The sequence below is a fragment of the Bos javanicus genome, chromosome 25 (genome assembly GCF_032452875.1).
Source record: "Bos javanicus breed banteng chromosome 25, ARS-OSU_banteng_1.0, whole genome shotgun sequence".
Classification (NCBI taxonomy): domain Eukaryota; kingdom Metazoa; phylum Chordata; class Mammalia; order Artiodactyla; family Bovidae; genus Bos; species Bos javanicus.
Genome location: NC_083892.1, coordinates 16,471,172 through 16,487,537, shown reverse-complemented (window position 1 = coordinate 16,487,537; position 16,366 = coordinate 16,471,172). Strand labels below are relative to the sequence as shown.

At 37.4% G+C, this 16,366-nt stretch overlaps 1 protein-coding gene across 3 annotated transcripts in view; it reads left to right on the top strand.

Annotated features, from left to right (window-relative positions):
* Positions 1 to 16,366, top strand: part of SMG1 (SMG1 nonsense mediated mRNA decay associated PI3K related kinase) — a 98,972-nt gene that overhangs the window by 47,505 nt on the left and 35,101 nt on the right. For all 3 annotated transcript variants that reach the window (XM_061401249.1, XM_061401248.1, XM_061401250.1), the window contains 14 exons: positions 24 to 125; positions 617 to 757; positions 1,338 to 1,537; positions 3,124 to 3,320; positions 3,491 to 3,652; positions 4,672 to 4,826; positions 6,239 to 6,381; positions 6,536 to 6,737; positions 9,181 to 9,290; positions 10,020 to 10,167; positions 10,547 to 10,706; positions 11,435 to 11,555; positions 14,361 to 14,609; positions 14,897 to 15,181. In XM_061401249.1, the coding sequence (XP_061257233.1) occupies positions 24 to 125; positions 617 to 757; positions 1,338 to 1,537; positions 3,124 to 3,320; positions 3,491 to 3,652; positions 4,672 to 4,826; positions 6,239 to 6,381; positions 6,536 to 6,737; positions 9,181 to 9,290; positions 10,020 to 10,167; positions 10,547 to 10,706; positions 11,435 to 11,555; positions 14,361 to 14,609; positions 14,897 to 15,181 (2,375 nt within the window). The remainder of the gene's footprint in view (positions 1 to 23; positions 126 to 616; positions 758 to 1,337; positions 1,538 to 3,123; positions 3,321 to 3,490; positions 3,653 to 4,671; positions 4,827 to 6,238; positions 6,382 to 6,535; positions 6,738 to 9,180; positions 9,291 to 10,019; positions 10,168 to 10,546; positions 10,707 to 11,434; positions 11,556 to 14,360; positions 14,610 to 14,896; positions 15,182 to 16,366) is intronic.

Here is a 16,366-nt window from a genome sequence, read left to right as displayed (position 1 = left end):
ATCTATTTCATTTTTTTTTGTAGGTGTGTTGATGTTTGCCGTGTTCAGCTAGTCCATAGTGGAACTCGTATTCGACAAGCATTTGGAAAGCTATTGAAGTCAATCCCTTTAGATGTTGTCTTGAGGTATAACAATTGTATCAATACAAAGACATCCCACAATGTTTAATTTAGGAAAAGACAAATTGTCTCTTAGTGAATTAATATCACATCTTTTGTGGTACTTCTTAATGATTGAAGAGATGGCAAAGGATCAAATCATGCAGGTCTAGAAGAAAATAACAAAAATTTGTAATTTTTATAAAGCTTATGATGATTGCTACAGAATAATACTTAAAGTGCCAAAATGTGTTTCTCAGTAGTTATTATTTGTAAAACTAAATTGCATTCTTTTATAGTTTTTAATTGGGTTAATTTTGGTGATTTAAGAACTTTAAATTTCAAAAAAAAAAAAGAACTTTAAATTTCAAAGTTGTAGTAACCTTTATTTTTAATGTCTTAATTTTATCTGTTTTTACTGTCAGATTTAGTTAACAAGGAAGTATTTCATTTACAGCAGGAGGTAACCTTTTAACTAAAGGATTTTGTGTAACAGTGACTTTATTTTCTGTCTACAGCAATAACAATCACACAGAAATTCAAGAAATTTCTTTAGCATTAAGAAGTCACATGAGTAAAGCACCAAGTAACACATTCCACCCACAAGATTTCTCTGATGTTATTAGTTTTATTTTGTATGGAAACTCTCATAGAATAGGGTAAGACCTTTCTTTGACTCTTTCATCTGGGAAAAGTACTTTAAATATATTTGAATATCTTAACCCTGTGCCCAATTTAGAGGAGAAAATACATCAGGGGTGGCAGAATAGAAAGTAATGTTCTTTTCAAATGAGTTGTTTTAAGTTTTCAATAGTAGGAGGAATTGCTTTGAAGATGGCACCTGAAGAGATAAAAATGAGCTTTACACTTGATAGTAAAGGTGAAGTGTGGTTCACATGTAACTGATGTGTCCTAGTCATCAGTGCTTTGGGGAGGGGCCTGAGGGTGTAGACATTCTGGAGACTTTTACTTGCAGTGAATATTTTATCCTGATGGCCAAACTGTCATGAGCCTTTTACCCTAATAATCTGTCCACACTATACCCTACTCTATTTCAGCCGTAAAAGACTTTAAAATGAGAGGTGGGGATATAATTAATGCTTCCCAGTTTTATAGGTTTGCCTTTTTGAAGTAGGGGAAAAGTCCCATATTCCCATTTCCCTTGCAGTTTGTTTTTTTGTTATTGTCTGTTTTTTCTTCAAATGAAATTGTCATTAAATATGAAACTTCTTTTTCCAGGAAGGACAATTGGTTAGAAAGATTGTTCTATAGCTGCCAGAGACTGGATAAACGTGACCAATCAACGATTCCCCGCAATCTGCTAAAGACAGATGCTGTCCTCTGGCAGTGGGCTATTTGGGAAGCAGCACAGTTCACTGTCCTTTCTAAGCTGAGGACCCCACTCGGCAGAGCTCAGGATACCTTCCAAACAATTGAAGGTAATTGACTCTGCACTGTTTCAGACTTTGCAATGTAAATACTTTCAAGCTTGCGTTAAGAAATAATGGATTTTTTATCTTCATTAAAACAGAACTTTGAGAGTACACAGTTTTTTCATTTAATACTTTATCAGTTAATCTAGATATGTTCGTTAGAATAAGCTTTTATTAAATAATTGTGTCATGTGTGTTCATTCACAAAGTTGCTAGCAAATTTGGAAAACTCAGCAGTGGCCACAGGACTGGAAAAGGTCAGTTTTTATTCCAATTCCAAAGAAAGGCAATACCAGAGAATGCTCAGACTACCGCACAATTGCACTTGTGTCACATGCTAGCAAAGTGATACTCAAAATTCGGCAAGCCAGGCTTCAACAGTACGTGAACTGTGAACTTCCAGATGTCCAAACTGGATTTAGAAAAGGCAGAGGAACCGGAGATCAAATTGCCAATGTCCGTTGGATCATTGAAAAAGCAAGAGAGTTTCAGAAAAACATATACTTTTGCTTCATTGACTATGCCAAAGCCTTTGACTGTGTGGATCACAACAAACTGTGGAAAATTCTTAGAGATGGAAATGCCAGACCACCTGCCCTGCCTCCTGAGAAATCTGTATGCAGGTCAAGAAGCAACAGTTAGAGCTGGACATGGAACAACAGACTGGTTCCAAATCGGGAAAGGAGTACAAGGCTGTATGTTGTCACCCTGCTTATTTAACTTATATGCAGAGTACATCCTGAGAAATGCTGGACTGGATGAAGCACAAGCTGGAATCAAGATTGCCAGGAAAAATATCAGTAACCTCAGATGCGCAGATGACACCACTGTAATGGCAGAAAGTGAAGAACTAAAGAGCCTCTTGATGAAAGTGAAAGAGGAGAGTGAAAAAGTTGGCTTAAAGCTCAGCATTCAGAAAACGAAGATCATGGCATCTGGTCCCATCACTTCGTGGCAAATAGATCAGGAAACAGTGGAAGCAGTGACAGACTTTATTTTTGGGGCTCCAGAATCACTGCAGATGGTGACTGCAGCCATGAAATTAAAAGACGCTTGCTCTTGGACAGCAAGGAGATCCAACCAGTTTATCCTAAAGGAAATCAGTCCTGAGTATTCATTGGAGACTGATGTTGAAGCTGAAACTCTAATACGTTGGTTAACTGATGCAAAGAAACGACTTATTTGAAAAGACCCTGATGCTGGGAAAATTGAAGGTGGGAGAAGGGGGTGACAGAGGATGAGATGGTTGGATGGCATCACTGCCTCAATGGATATGAGTTTGATTAAACTCTGAGAGTTGGTATGGACAGGGAGGCCTGGTGTGCTGCAGTCCATGGGTTCACAAAGAGTTGGACACAACTGAGCGACTGAACTGAACTGAAATAATTGTGTCGTATGTGTTTGTTCGCGAACTTAGGGAATTTGTGTGGAGAAGACATTTTTTTCCTTCTAAAAATGGAAAGATCACTTTGTTTTTAAGTGACGGATATGCAGAGGATACTTGCTAAATGTGAATTTGTGAAATTATGTCCAAGAACTTCTAGAATCTTTGAAGACTCCTTTTAAATGTGGAATGTTGTCTTTGGTTGTAGGTATCATTAGAAGTCTTGCAGCTCACACATTAAACCCCGATCAAGATGTTAGTCAGTGGACAACTGCAGACAATGACGAAGGCCACAGTAGCAACCAGCTTAGACTTGTGCTGCTTCTGCAGTATCTGGAAAACCTGGAGAAGTTAATGTATAATGCATATGAAGGATGTGCCAATGCATTAACATCGCCTCCCAAGGTTGGTTTCAGTGGGCTGGATGTTGATTTACAGCAGTTTTGTGGTCAAACCTGGCAGCGTGAGCAGAGCTGAAATCACAGTAGACTTGTATATATGCTTTATGTGTATTTCAGACGTTTCTGCCTGTAATTTGTCAGAACCAGTCCTGAGCTCTTCTTTCTCTTCTAAAGGTCATTAGGACTTTTTTCTATACCAATCGCCAAACTTGTCAAGACTGGCTGACTCGGATCCGACTCTCCATCATGAGGGTTGGATTGTTGGCAGGCCAGCCTGCTGTGACAGTGAGACACGGCTTCGATTTGCTTACAGAAATGAAGACAAATCCGTCTCAGGTAAAGTGGTGTGTGTGGAGTTAGTTAAATCTGTTAATTAGAAAAACTTGGGGGTAATTCCTTTGCTATGATCTAATCTATGGATAGGGGCTTCCCAGGTGGTACTGGTGGTAAAGAATCTGCCTGCCAGTGCAGGAGATGCAAGAGACTAGGGTTCGATCCCTGGGTTGGGAAGATCCCCTGGAGTAGGAAATGGCAACCCACTCTAGTATTCTTGAGTGGGAAATCCCATGGACAGAGGATTTTGGGGCTCCAGTCCATGGGTCTGCAAAGAGTCAGATGCAACTGAGCACACAGTCTGTGGATAAAATAAAGGTTCTATTGATATTTAAAACTTTTCATCCAATATTTTTATACAAGCAATAACTTCCAAAGTTGCCTATTTATATTTTTTACTTAGAGTATGTGAAAATATTCATTACTTAGGCTTAAAGATTGGAACTTCTAAGAAATTCATGTATATAAGAAAACTTTTATAATCACTTGTAATGATTATATAGTATATAGGAAAGTATAATTTATAATATGTGTAAAAATATAATATTGATAACATTATAATATGTGGGGAAAGTGCTGACTTGTAGGTGGGGTTACTAAATAAATAGAATCCAAAAATTGCAAATGTCTACTAGTTAATATCAATAGGCAATATGCAAAAACATAAAATTAGGCATTCTTTGATTCATGGTTATTTAAATTTTTGCTTTGTATTTACTTCATGTATTACTCCTAAAGATGCCACAGCTGAAATGGTAAAGTTTTTTTTTTTATTTTGTAAAGATTAACACCCAAGTGCTATTTATTACAGTCCATCAGCACCCCCTCCCCCTCGTATCTACAGTATACATGACGTTTTAGGAAATTCTAATAATGTAATTTTATCATTGTAAAAGCAATTGTTAAATAAATTTGACTTTAAATAGGCTTTAGATTGTGATCAGTAGTTGTAAATTTAGTAGAGATTTGAATTTTGAGGGTATTGACGTCTTTGATTTTTTTTTTTGAATGGCCACTTTCAGGGAAATGAATTGGAAGTAACTATCATGATGGTGGTAGAAGCATTGTGTGAACTTCATTGTCCTGAAGCTATACAGGGAATTGCTGTCTGGTCGTCTTCGGTTGTTGGAAAAAATCTTCTCTGGATTAATTCAGTGGCCCAACAGGCTGAAGGGAGGTAAGTTAGAAGGAAGGAAACGGGTGATAGGAGTTCTTTATGTTAAGTTTTTTTGTGTTACTCACTGACTCTGTAATTAAATGTTAATTACATTTAATGTTGATTCTTAATTGATAACTTTTCGTGTCAGAATCTGATACAAATTCCCCTTGATAGCCAGAGTTCTCACTTATTAGCTCTAAACTTACTCGATTCCTGTAGGCAAACTCTTTGCATACCTTGGATTCCTCTGTATATGTTCAAGTGAGTTTTATCAAATATGGAAAATGTAGGGAAAATAAAAGAAGGGTCATAATTCCATCTCTTATTGGTAACTTGTTTTGTTGTACATGCTTTTCTATTTCTTTTTCTTTTATATCCAGTTTTCTATCCTCTTTTCACAGAAATAGCAGTGTTTCTGCTGGTTACATGATTTTGCTTTTTCTACTCAGCAGGATTTAAAAAAAAATATTTTGCCCTGTTAAATTTTCTACAGTGTGATTTTTAACAATACATATTTTTTTTTTTTGAGTGCACCATAATTTAACATTCTTTATTGTTGGACAGCAGAATTATTTGGGATTTTCTTTTTACTAATCTTAATGCACCACGGCATTTAATTCTTTGCTCATGTTTGTGATTGTTTTCTTTGAATGCATTCCTGAAGGTTGATTTACTGTTAATAGAAGAAAGGCTACAGACCATCAGGCTTATGATACATACTGTTGCTAATTTACCCTATGTAAAAGATGGTTCCCACCTGTATTCCTAACAACAAAAATAACCTTTTCCCTTCTCCTTTGTGTATATAGAGGGCCACTGCGAAACAAGAACTCTGCCATCATTTAATGAAAATGCTTGTTTTAATATAAATTTCTTTATTACTAATTAATAGTAGAGGTTTCCCCATATGTTACTGACCATTTGTGATTATTGAAAACATAGATGATGTCTTTATGGCCTCTTGGTTTTTTGGTTACTGATCTGTGAGATTTTATTATACACCAGGATTATTGATGCTGTCTATCTTCTTGATTGGTAATTTGTTTTTAATATTCATTTTGGGGGGGTTTTGTTCTTGTTTTTCTTTTTTTGATGCCCAAAGTTTCAAATTATGGTGTCATTAGATCTGTTAACTTTCATGTGTTTTAGTGTTTATTTTTCTGTTGAGTCTCTGCATACATTGAGATCAGATACTTACTGATATTTTCTGTTAGTTTATACCTTCTCTTTTCTTAAACATTTAATGATCTTTGGATTTATTTTCATTTTTTTGTGAGTAAGAAGTCTAATTTTGTGCCTGCTCAGGCCCACACAAAAAAATCAACTTATTGTCTCCACTCAATTTATTGAATAACTCATTCTTTCCAGTGTTTTTAGAAATGAAATATGTGGATAATTAAAAAATAAGACTGTTTGAACTTGTGTTGAAGGTTTGAAAAGGCCTCTGTGGAGTACCAGGAGCACCTGTGTGCCATGACAGGTGTCGATTGCTGCATCTCTAGCTTCGACAAATCCGTTCTCACATTGGCTAATACTGGGCGTAATAGTGCCAGCCCCAAGCATTCTTTGAATGGTGAGCATTCCAAGTTTAAACAAACAGTTGTAGTCAAATAATTTGTACTCATGATCTTACTATACATTTTTAGATATCTCTGCTCTTTGAAATATTTATAACTGCTTTGGATCTCTCTTGCTGTCTCTTTATTTTATGAAATGTTTTCACTTAGGTGAATCCAGAAAAACTGTGCTTTCCAAACCAACTGATTCTTCTCCTGAGGTTATAAATTATTTGGGAAATAAAGCATGTGAGTGCTACATTTCAATAGCTGATTGGGCTGCTGTACAGGAGTGGCAGAATGCTATCCATGACTTGAAAAAGAGTACCAGTAGTACTTCTCTCAACCTAAAGGCTGATTTCAACTACATAAAGTAAGGATTTCTTTTCAGTTATGAATTATACTTAACCCCATTAAAAATTTTTTCAGTAACTTTATTTAAAGTCTTATTTTATGGCAGAAAAATATTAAAATCATTTATTATGACAAGATGCTTGTAGTTCTAATAATACTGCCATTCTTAAAATGACTACAATGAGAAACCAACATTAGAGGTGAGGAGGATATTCATGTAGAGGGAAAACATATTTGTATGTTGAAATAGTCATTTGGGATTGAGTCTCAGAACCTGTTCTAAAATCTTAATGAAATAAATTGGTCACTGCTTTAGAAAGGATAATACTTGATGGCATTATTTCTAAATTAAAAGTCAAAGTGAAGTCGCTCAGTCGTGTCTGACTCTTTGCGACCCCATGGACTGTAGCCTGTCAGGCTCCTCCATCAATGGGATTTTCCAGACAAGAGTGCTGGAGTGGATTGCCATTTACTTCTCCAGGGGATCTTCCCGACCCAGGAATCGAACCTGGGTCTCCCTCATTGCAGGCAGATGCTTTACCGTCTGAGCCACCAGGGAAGCCCCATTTCTAAATTAGGTGTGACTATATCAAAAACATTTTTTTAAAGAGGACAGAGTTTATGACATTTGTAAATTAAACTCCCTTTCTTATTTTCTCTTCTTCCTTTCATTCCTTTGAGCATTTATTAATATCTTAATTTGAAATTTGAGTACAAGCTGTGTCCCAGACCCTTGGCTGAGATGATAAGGGTTGTTCGTCTTGCCATCAAGGAGCTCTCTAGTGAGTAAATGAGTTAGTGGGTAATTTCTCCATTGAACATGTACTGAGTGCCGGCCAGTGGGGTGCAACACTGTGTACAACAGACACGCATTCTCACCCTTGAGGAGCTGACCTTCTAGTGAGGAGTAGACACAGGCAGACTAGCTTGGGAAAAACCATCAGCATGTCATTTGAGCACAGGCTTGAGGAAGCAGATCTCTTGCAAAGATGATAGACTTGGAGTGTTCTGGAAATGCCTGGGAGGCCACTATGGTTGGAGCTGAGTGAATAATAGGCCATAAGGGTAGAGAAGTAAGATTTTGAGTCCCAGTAAGATAGAAAATCTTAGGTGGGATTTGAAGAAGTATCTGACCTACTGGCTTTCTTTGCTAGGTTGTCAGCAGGCTGGAGGTGAGGGGCTAGGGTGGGAACGTTTGGCCATTGAACTGTGGGTTGAAGGTACAGAGAGAAAAAAGATGCTATTAATTGAAATAAGAACACACAGAAGACAATGAAATTTTTTCTGAGGTGTCAGTTATTAGCTGAAAGTACAAGGCATAGTGGGGACACAGCAAACCTACCTTTGGAGAGGACTTGGACTCTGTGGTGGCAGAAATAATAAGTGTGTTGGTCAGCACATCAAGACAGTTCATTAATGCCAGGTGATCGCAGCTCACCCAAGAAGCTGGGATTTGTTAAGGTAGAAGCAGGCACAATCATTTCCAGTGCTGTATTATGGCTGGGTTGTGACGGAAGTGACACGGTGAGAGGGATAGGAAAAGAAGAGAGAAGTAGAGAAGAGGAAATTGAGAAACTGTAACCCTGAAGCTGGGAGGGATTTGGGGGCAGGAGGAGAAGCGGACGACAGAGGATGAGATGGCTGGATGGCATCAGCGACTCGATGGACGTGAGTCTGGGTGAACTCCGGGAGTTGGTGACGGACAGGGAGGCCTGGCGTGCTGCGATTCATGGGGTCGCAAAGAGTCGGACACGACTGAGCGACTGAACTGAACTGAACTGAAGTCCTCTTGTTGGTTCGATAGCAGCTGTAATAGGAATGGGAATGGAGTGAAAATAGATCTGAAAGTGGCAGTGGATTGCTGGGATGTAAGGCCCTCATCCTGGCCTTGAAGCTACAGATAGACTATTGGAAAGAGCTCGGGTATACCATGTTCAGGTCAGGTGAGGAGAAGGGAAGGAAAAATTCTTTGAAAGAAGAGGAACAGGTTCTGTAAAACAGTGGAAAAGTGAGCAAAGGAGGGAGGCCAGCAAAGAAGGTAGAACTAGGATATCAGATTGAGGCAGTAAGACAGGAGGCCTACTGGGGCTTATGCTTTAGATGAGCAGTGAGGTGAGGCAGGGGATTTAGTGGTAGCTCGGGAAGAACTGGACGTTGAAGTTGCCCCCGCAGAGCTCTGCTGTTAGTGTTTTGGTCGGGCCCTCAAAGATAACATGCTGCAAAAAGAGGAAGGAAATGTGGAGTGTTGGGTATGCTAAACTGAGTATCTGTAGCTGTGAGTTTGTGGTTTGCACTCTAATTAAGATGGTAGTTGCATCTTCAATGGTGGCCTATGTGGAAGGAACTTCATCACAGGAATTCTGTGTAACTGCTCCCTTTTCCTATAATTTGTTCTATTTTTTTGAATGGCTCCACAGCCTGGAGAGAGTATAATACAAGCTAACCCAGTATTTTAATTACAGATCACTAAGCAGTTTTGAATCTGGAGAATTTATTGAATGCACTGAACAATTAGAATTGTTACCAGGAGAAAATATCAGTCTACTTGCTGGTGGATCAAAAGAAAAAATAGGTATTAGATAATTTTAAAATTAAGTATTTTAATGAACAAATTGTTTAAAATGTTTGGCTTAGTATACTTTAGTGGAAAATCTGAAAGTTTTTGTACATTTATTGGGGCAGAGTGTGAAGCAATAAATTAGGTCTGTTCTCTTTACATCTGGCAAATATAAAACAGTTTAATTCAAATAAAACAGTTTAATTCAAATTAAGCAAACTAAAAAAGATTATTGTAATACTTAGAGATCTATCTAGCCATTTTCTTTGAAAAAGTGCAAGTGTTTAAATATTTTTCTTGCTTCACATCTTAATATGGTCGATTAATTAAACTCTTTATTATAACTAGAACATTTTAAAGAGTGTAGTACTGAAATTAAATATTGTGAATATTTTATGTGTTAACATTGATCTGCTGAATTCATTGTTTGCCCCATTAAATAGTAGGTTGACTTACTGATTTTTGAGTCTTTGAAAATGAACTCATTTTGGGAGGTCTGAGGTATTATGTGAAGTATTTTTATACTTTTTAAAATACTTTTTTTTATGCTTCACATAGAGTAATACCTCAGACCTCCCAAAATGCTATCAGAAATGCTTGATCATAGTGTCTGAACTTAAATATGAACTTAAACATGAAAGGAGGTATTCATTGGTGATTGTTTTTTTAATACTATCAAGATATCTTGTCATTCTTACACATTAAAAATGAATTAACTGAGTGGAACCTGTTTGATTTCTGTAGATATGAAAAAACTGCTTCCTAACATGTTAAGTCCGGATCCAAGAGAACTTCAGAAATCCATTGAAGTTCAGTTGTTAAGAAGTTCTGTTTGTTTGGCAACTGCTTTAAACCACATAGAACAAGATCAGAAGTGGCAGTCTATTACCGAGTAAGTTTAATCCTAAGGAGGTAAATATGTATTACGTGTGCCATATGGTAAATGTGTGTAGTTTGGTGGGGGTGAGGCAGTCACCGGATCACTGCAATGGTAGTCATCATAGCTTCATTTTAGTTGTAGGAGTTGTAGGTTGTGTAAATGCCGCTTGCAAATATACAGAGGTTGAAACTAAAGAACGTCAAAAATTCCATATCCCCAAACACAAATAGCTTGACTTGATTATGTCATTTTACTTAAAAGCAGGCGGTTCCTTTTTCTTTCCCCACTTTGGATGCCAGTGTGGTAGCATCTTATCACACTGCTTTATCCCTTTAGCGGTTACAAGTTGGAAAATCTTTTTTGTTAATTAGCAGCAAATATTTTGTTTCAGAAATGTGGTGAAGTACCTGAAGCAAACCTCCCGCATAGCTGTTGGACCCCTGAGACTTTCTACTCTAACGGTTTCCCAGTCTCTGCCAGTCCTAAGTACTTTACAGCTGTATTGCTCTTCTGCTTTGGAGAACACAGTTTCCAACAGACTTTCCACAGAGGTGCGTATGTATACATTTTTAACCAGGATATTCTTTTGACCATTAATAGGCATTAGTGTGGACAAGAGCTGTTTCTCAAGTTTTTAAAAAAAGTTTTAAAAATAACATTTGTAGCATTTTTGGACAAGCTATTAATATTAAATCCAGAAATCTAAAATGCCATTTTTCAGGCAGATTTTCACTGGAGAACTATGTGAGGAAGATGGAACATAAGAATGGCTAGTTGCTTAATTTTTCTTCTTCCTTCCTTTCCTCCTTTCCTCCTTCCTTTTTTTGCACGAGGAGTTGATTATGAAAATATATACCAGATTGTATAAATTTCAGATTTGACTGAAAAGACGACACAGTGCCTCCTCCTTCAAACAGGATAAAGTTTAACCAAAAGTGAACCCTTCCCAAGGGAAATAATCCTTGAGAATCTTTTTATGAAGTGGTTGTTTTATGTTTTTCTGTAACTTAGCTTTTGCTTTATAGAAAATAACCCTTTTTTAATTAAAATATGACCACTTTATTGTAAATGCATTGATAAATTGGACTTAATATTCTGAAAAAAATATTTTTGCTTTTGGAAAAACAAAGGTTTTTGTCTTTTTCCCTTGTGATTAGAAGATACAGTGAAGGTAGAGGAAAGTTTAATAGATAAATCTAGAATAGATCTGAAGTAGCTGACCTGTGGGGTCATATAAGGATTCTTTTTACATTAAGTGGTTTTGACTTTTCTCTGGCAGGACTGTCTTATTCCACTCTTTAGTGAAGCTTTGCGTTCATGTAAACAGCATGATGTCAGGCCATGGATGCAAGCATTAAGATACACGATGTACCAGAGTCAGTTGTTGGAGAAAATAAAAGGTAACTAGTTGTTGTTTTTAATAGCTTTTTTGAGGTATAGTTACACATTTTGAATGTGTAGTTCATCAGTTTTGACATTTCTTCACGTGTGTAGCCACCAATACAGTCAAGATGCAGAACATTTATGTCACCCTCAAAGGTTTCCTTATGCTTCTTCCCAGGTATTTCTCCTGTCTGTCCTGTCTTGGGCAACTGCTTATTTGTTTCCCATCACTGTAGATTAGACTTGTCTTTACTAAATTTTTTTATGAATTGTACAGTGTGTTCTGTGTCTGGCTTCTCTTGCTCGCATTTTATTTTTTAAGGTTCCCTGTGTTGCATGTGTCAGTATTGCCATCCTTCCAACAGTTGAGTATATCCATTGTATGAATTCACCATAGTTTATCTGTTGATCCTTTAACAGATACTTGAGTTGTTTTCAAATTCAGGCTATTATGTATAAAGTTGCTATGATATTCATGTATAGGTCTTTGGTTGGGTATACATTTGCCTTTCTCTTAAATAAATACCTAGGATTAGAGTTGTTGGGTCATATGGTTTAACTTTTGAAATAGTTCACCAGTTTCTTATAAAGTGGTTGTATATTTTACATTACTTCTGACATCTATGTACTTGCAATAGTGGGTCTTTAGTTTTAGTCACTGGAGTGAATCTACAATAGTATCTCATTGTGGTTTTATTTGCATTTTCCAGATGATTAATGATATTGAGCATCTTTTCATTTGTATAGTGGCCATGTATAAGTACTCAACTCTTGCCTATTTTTAATGAAGACTTATATGTTCTGGATATTCAGATTCTTTGTCAGCTGTACTATACTGTGAATGCTTTAAATAATTCAAATGAATACAGAATTAGCATTTGTATAAATATTTCTCATTTTTAAGAAAGAAATGTCATGTTGAATGGATATTAGAAATTTCCTTTTGCTGTAAAACAGAAAAGTTGCCAGAATTCTGTAAAATTTGTCAAAAATGTGGTCGTCAGAGTTACTGAGTAAGTTTGCTACTAAATCTTAAGTCAGCTAATGCTGGGATAGGGACTTGTGCTGCCAGGTGATGACTGGCAACTCTGATTCACCAGGACCTCAGTGCCAGATAGACCTAGTTTTGGATCATTTGCCCAACACTTGCAAATCGAGGAACCTCATGGCAAGTCATAAACTGCTGAATCACTTTGCTTATCAGTTATGGGGATTGCCCTGCTCAGATTCTTGAAAGGATTGACAAGGTATATAAAAGCCTTAGCACAGAGCGTGACATATAGTAGGGCTACAAGTATCATCTCCTTTCTCATCCTTCCTATACTGAATAAGTTTTAAAATTGAGAAGGAAATGTCAGTAACCTAACACGGAACTTCACTCTTCCTCACATTTCTTTTTTTATTTAGCAAACCCTTATCAAAATAATGTGCTTTGTGCCAGGTACTGTGCTGTAAGTTGGGATGTAATGGTGAACAAGAGAAGCCTGTTTTCTGCATTCCTAGGACCAAAGGGATTCTGAAGTCTAGCAGGGAAAATTGTCATCAAGCTAGGAACAGCAACATGGTGTGCTGACTGGAGGTGCATGTACATGGTGCTTAAAATAATGCAACAGGGCCACTAATTTAATCGTAGGAATCAGAAAAGGACTTGGGGAGGAAGTAACATTTAAGCTGAGAAAGAAGGCAGACTGATTTAGAGAAAACACCATGTGTGAAGGCCACCAGCAGTAATAAAAGATTCTTAGAGGACTCAGTTCTCATCTAAGGGAGAATGGGAAGAGATGAAGCTGGATGAGATTGAGATTAGAGTGGAATGCAAGCATCAATGCCTTACAAGCCAAATTTAGGAGTTAGGGAAGGGATGAAAGGGAAATTAAGTATTCAGATTTACCTTTGTATAAGATCAGTTCAGTTGCAGGTTGAAGAATAAATTAGAGCCTAAGGCAGAGCAGCAGAAGTCCCTGTGAAAGGTAACCAAAATAGTGACAGTAGGGACAGAAAAAAGCTGATGTGACGTGAGGATTGACAGTAAAGTCTTAAGATTTAAGATGACTGCCAGATTCCTTCTCAGGTAGCCAGGTTGATCATGTGCCTTTACCCAAGAACGAAAACAGAGAAGGAAGTAAGAGATCTGTTGGAGGGTGGTGGGAAATGGATTCCATGTGACACAGGTTAAAGTGCCTTTGAAATACCCGAGTATAGGTGACTAGACTGGTAGGCAGGTGGGACTCAGATGTCAGATCTGCTCTAGAGATAAGATTCAAGCATCATCAGCATTTGTATGGTAATTGAAGCCCCAGGAGCAGATGATATTGTCTAGGGAGAGTATGCAGAGTGAGAAGAGTAGAGAGCCTAGGCTTGACCCCAGGAGCCCCAGTTATAGCGGATGGGTAGTGGACGAGAAGGAGACTGAGAAGCTGATTCTTCAGAAAGGTAGGAGTAAACCAGAAGGAAATGGCATGGTAGAAGGGCAGAGGGTACTTATTCAAGAAGTGGGGATGGTCTAGCCTTATCCTCATCCCCTGCCCATTGGCCTAGGCTCTTCACTAGGTGCAGAAACTTAAAAAGTTAATTTCTTAGACTGGACAATTTTTACTTTCATCTACTCCATTGTATACATTCATTTTAACAAACATTTATTGTTCATTGTGTGCCAGGCACTATGCTAACTTCTAGGGATTTGAAGATGATGAAAAATGAATTATCTTTATTTAGGGAGGCAGTGGTAAAGAGAATAATTGGGGAAGGAATTTTTGGCCATGTTTTTGTGCTCTCTGGGATTAGACCAATCTGGGACTAATAAAACATTTTCTTCTCTGCAGAACAAACAGTTCCAATTAGAAGCCATCTCATGGAATTAGGTCTAACAGCAGCAAAATTTGCTAGAAAACGGGGGAATGTGTCACTTGCAACAAGATTGCTGGCACAGTGTAGCGAGGTTCAGCTGGGAAAGACTACCACTGCACAGGATTTAGTCCAGCACTTTAAAAAACTATCAACTCAAGGTCAAGTGGATGAAAAATGGGGTCCTGAACTTGACATTGAAAAAACGAAACTGCTATATACAGCAGGTTAGTAAAATAATACGTGACTATATACTAAAAATCATGTGTATGAATGTTACTGTGTATGGTAATAGAAAAGTTGATTTTTTTTCAACTTTTGCAGAACATTTGCGTCCTGAATAAGTTTTGTGTAATTGAGTTATCTATATAGTTTGGTGCTTTTGATTTTGTTATTATTATAGTAAGAAATATTTCCAGAAATCGTTGATTATCACTGAATTTACAATATTACTTTACCCTGAAAGAATATCATTTGTTTACTGCTAAGAGATGGTGTTTTGATCTTTTTATAGGCCAGTCAACACATGCAATGGAGATGTTGAGTTCCTGTGCCATCTCTTTCTGCAAGTCTGCCAAAGCTGAGCATGCTGTTGCCAAGTCAATTTTGACATTGGCTAAATGGATCCAGGCAGAATGGAAAGAAATCTCAGGACAGCTGAAACAGGTTTACAGAGCTCAGCAGCAGCAGAACTTCACGGGTCTTTCTACTTTGTCTAAAAACATACTCACTCTAATTGAACTACCATCTGTTAATACGATGGAGGAAGAGTATCCTCGGATAGAGAGTGAATCTACAGGTAGAATTTGTTTTAATGGCTTTAAAATGTTAATTTTAGAGGTTATTTCCCCTGTTTTAAAGTTTACAATGTTGTGTGCGTGCTCAGTTGCGTCTTGACTCTTTGTGACCCCATGAACTGTAACCCCCCTGGCGTCTCTGTCCATGGGATTTCTCACGCACGAATACTGGAGTGGGTTGCCATTTCTTACTCCAGGGGATCTTCCCAAACTAGGGATTGAACCTGCGTCTCTTGTATGTCCTGCATTGGCAAATGGGTTATAGGCTGACTATAATTTGCCACAAAAACTATCTGTGGAAATTTAGTATATTATATTGCCCAGAAGTGACTCAAGCACATTTCTTTAGTATCTGACACCAACCATGTGGAAGTCACTGAACTCAAGCCTCCCAGGCCATACTTCCCAACTCCCCAGTTCATGGTGCTTTTATGGACTTAGATGTTTTTGCTGGCAGAAAGGTCCTACCTGTGATATTTAAAATTCTTCCTCATACTGGGAAGAACTTAACATAGATATAGAATAGTGGCCTCTGATCCTATTGACTGGTGAAGCACAAAAACTACAGAAAGGTTCAAGTTTCACGTCCTGACACTAATGTATGTTCCTTACAGAAAGGTACTCGACAGATGGACTAGTTAATTCATTCAGTGTTTGGGTGCCTGTTGTGGTAGGCACCATTGTCCAGGTTTTACAGATTGAGAGATAACTAGACGTTTTGCTAAAACATTAGAATTTTGTTTATGTTGTTCATTTTGATGTTGTGAATCCTAGAACTGTAGTTACTTAGATTAGTCTAAGTAATTCTAATCTATGTACTATAGGTGTCTTTATTTGTAAGGCATATGGCTTGTTACCATTATAAATCTTCATATTGGCAAGTGGCACTATAGCAGGAGATTTCTTCATTTCTAAATTGGGGATAAAGATATTACTTCATGATTCTCTCATTGAATGAAATTGTCTACTTATCACATATTATTTTTGCCAGAATTTTTAAGCTGAATCTAATTGTGAGGAAATGGCCAATCATATCCAAAATACAAGACACTCTACTACACGTCTGACACCTGAACTGTTTGTAAAGTTCGGTGTCATGAAAAACATTGATGTGTTTTACAGGCTTACTTGAGAAGCTGAGTGATTGATTTCAACATATTAGCCTTTCAGAAAAGCATAATACAAAT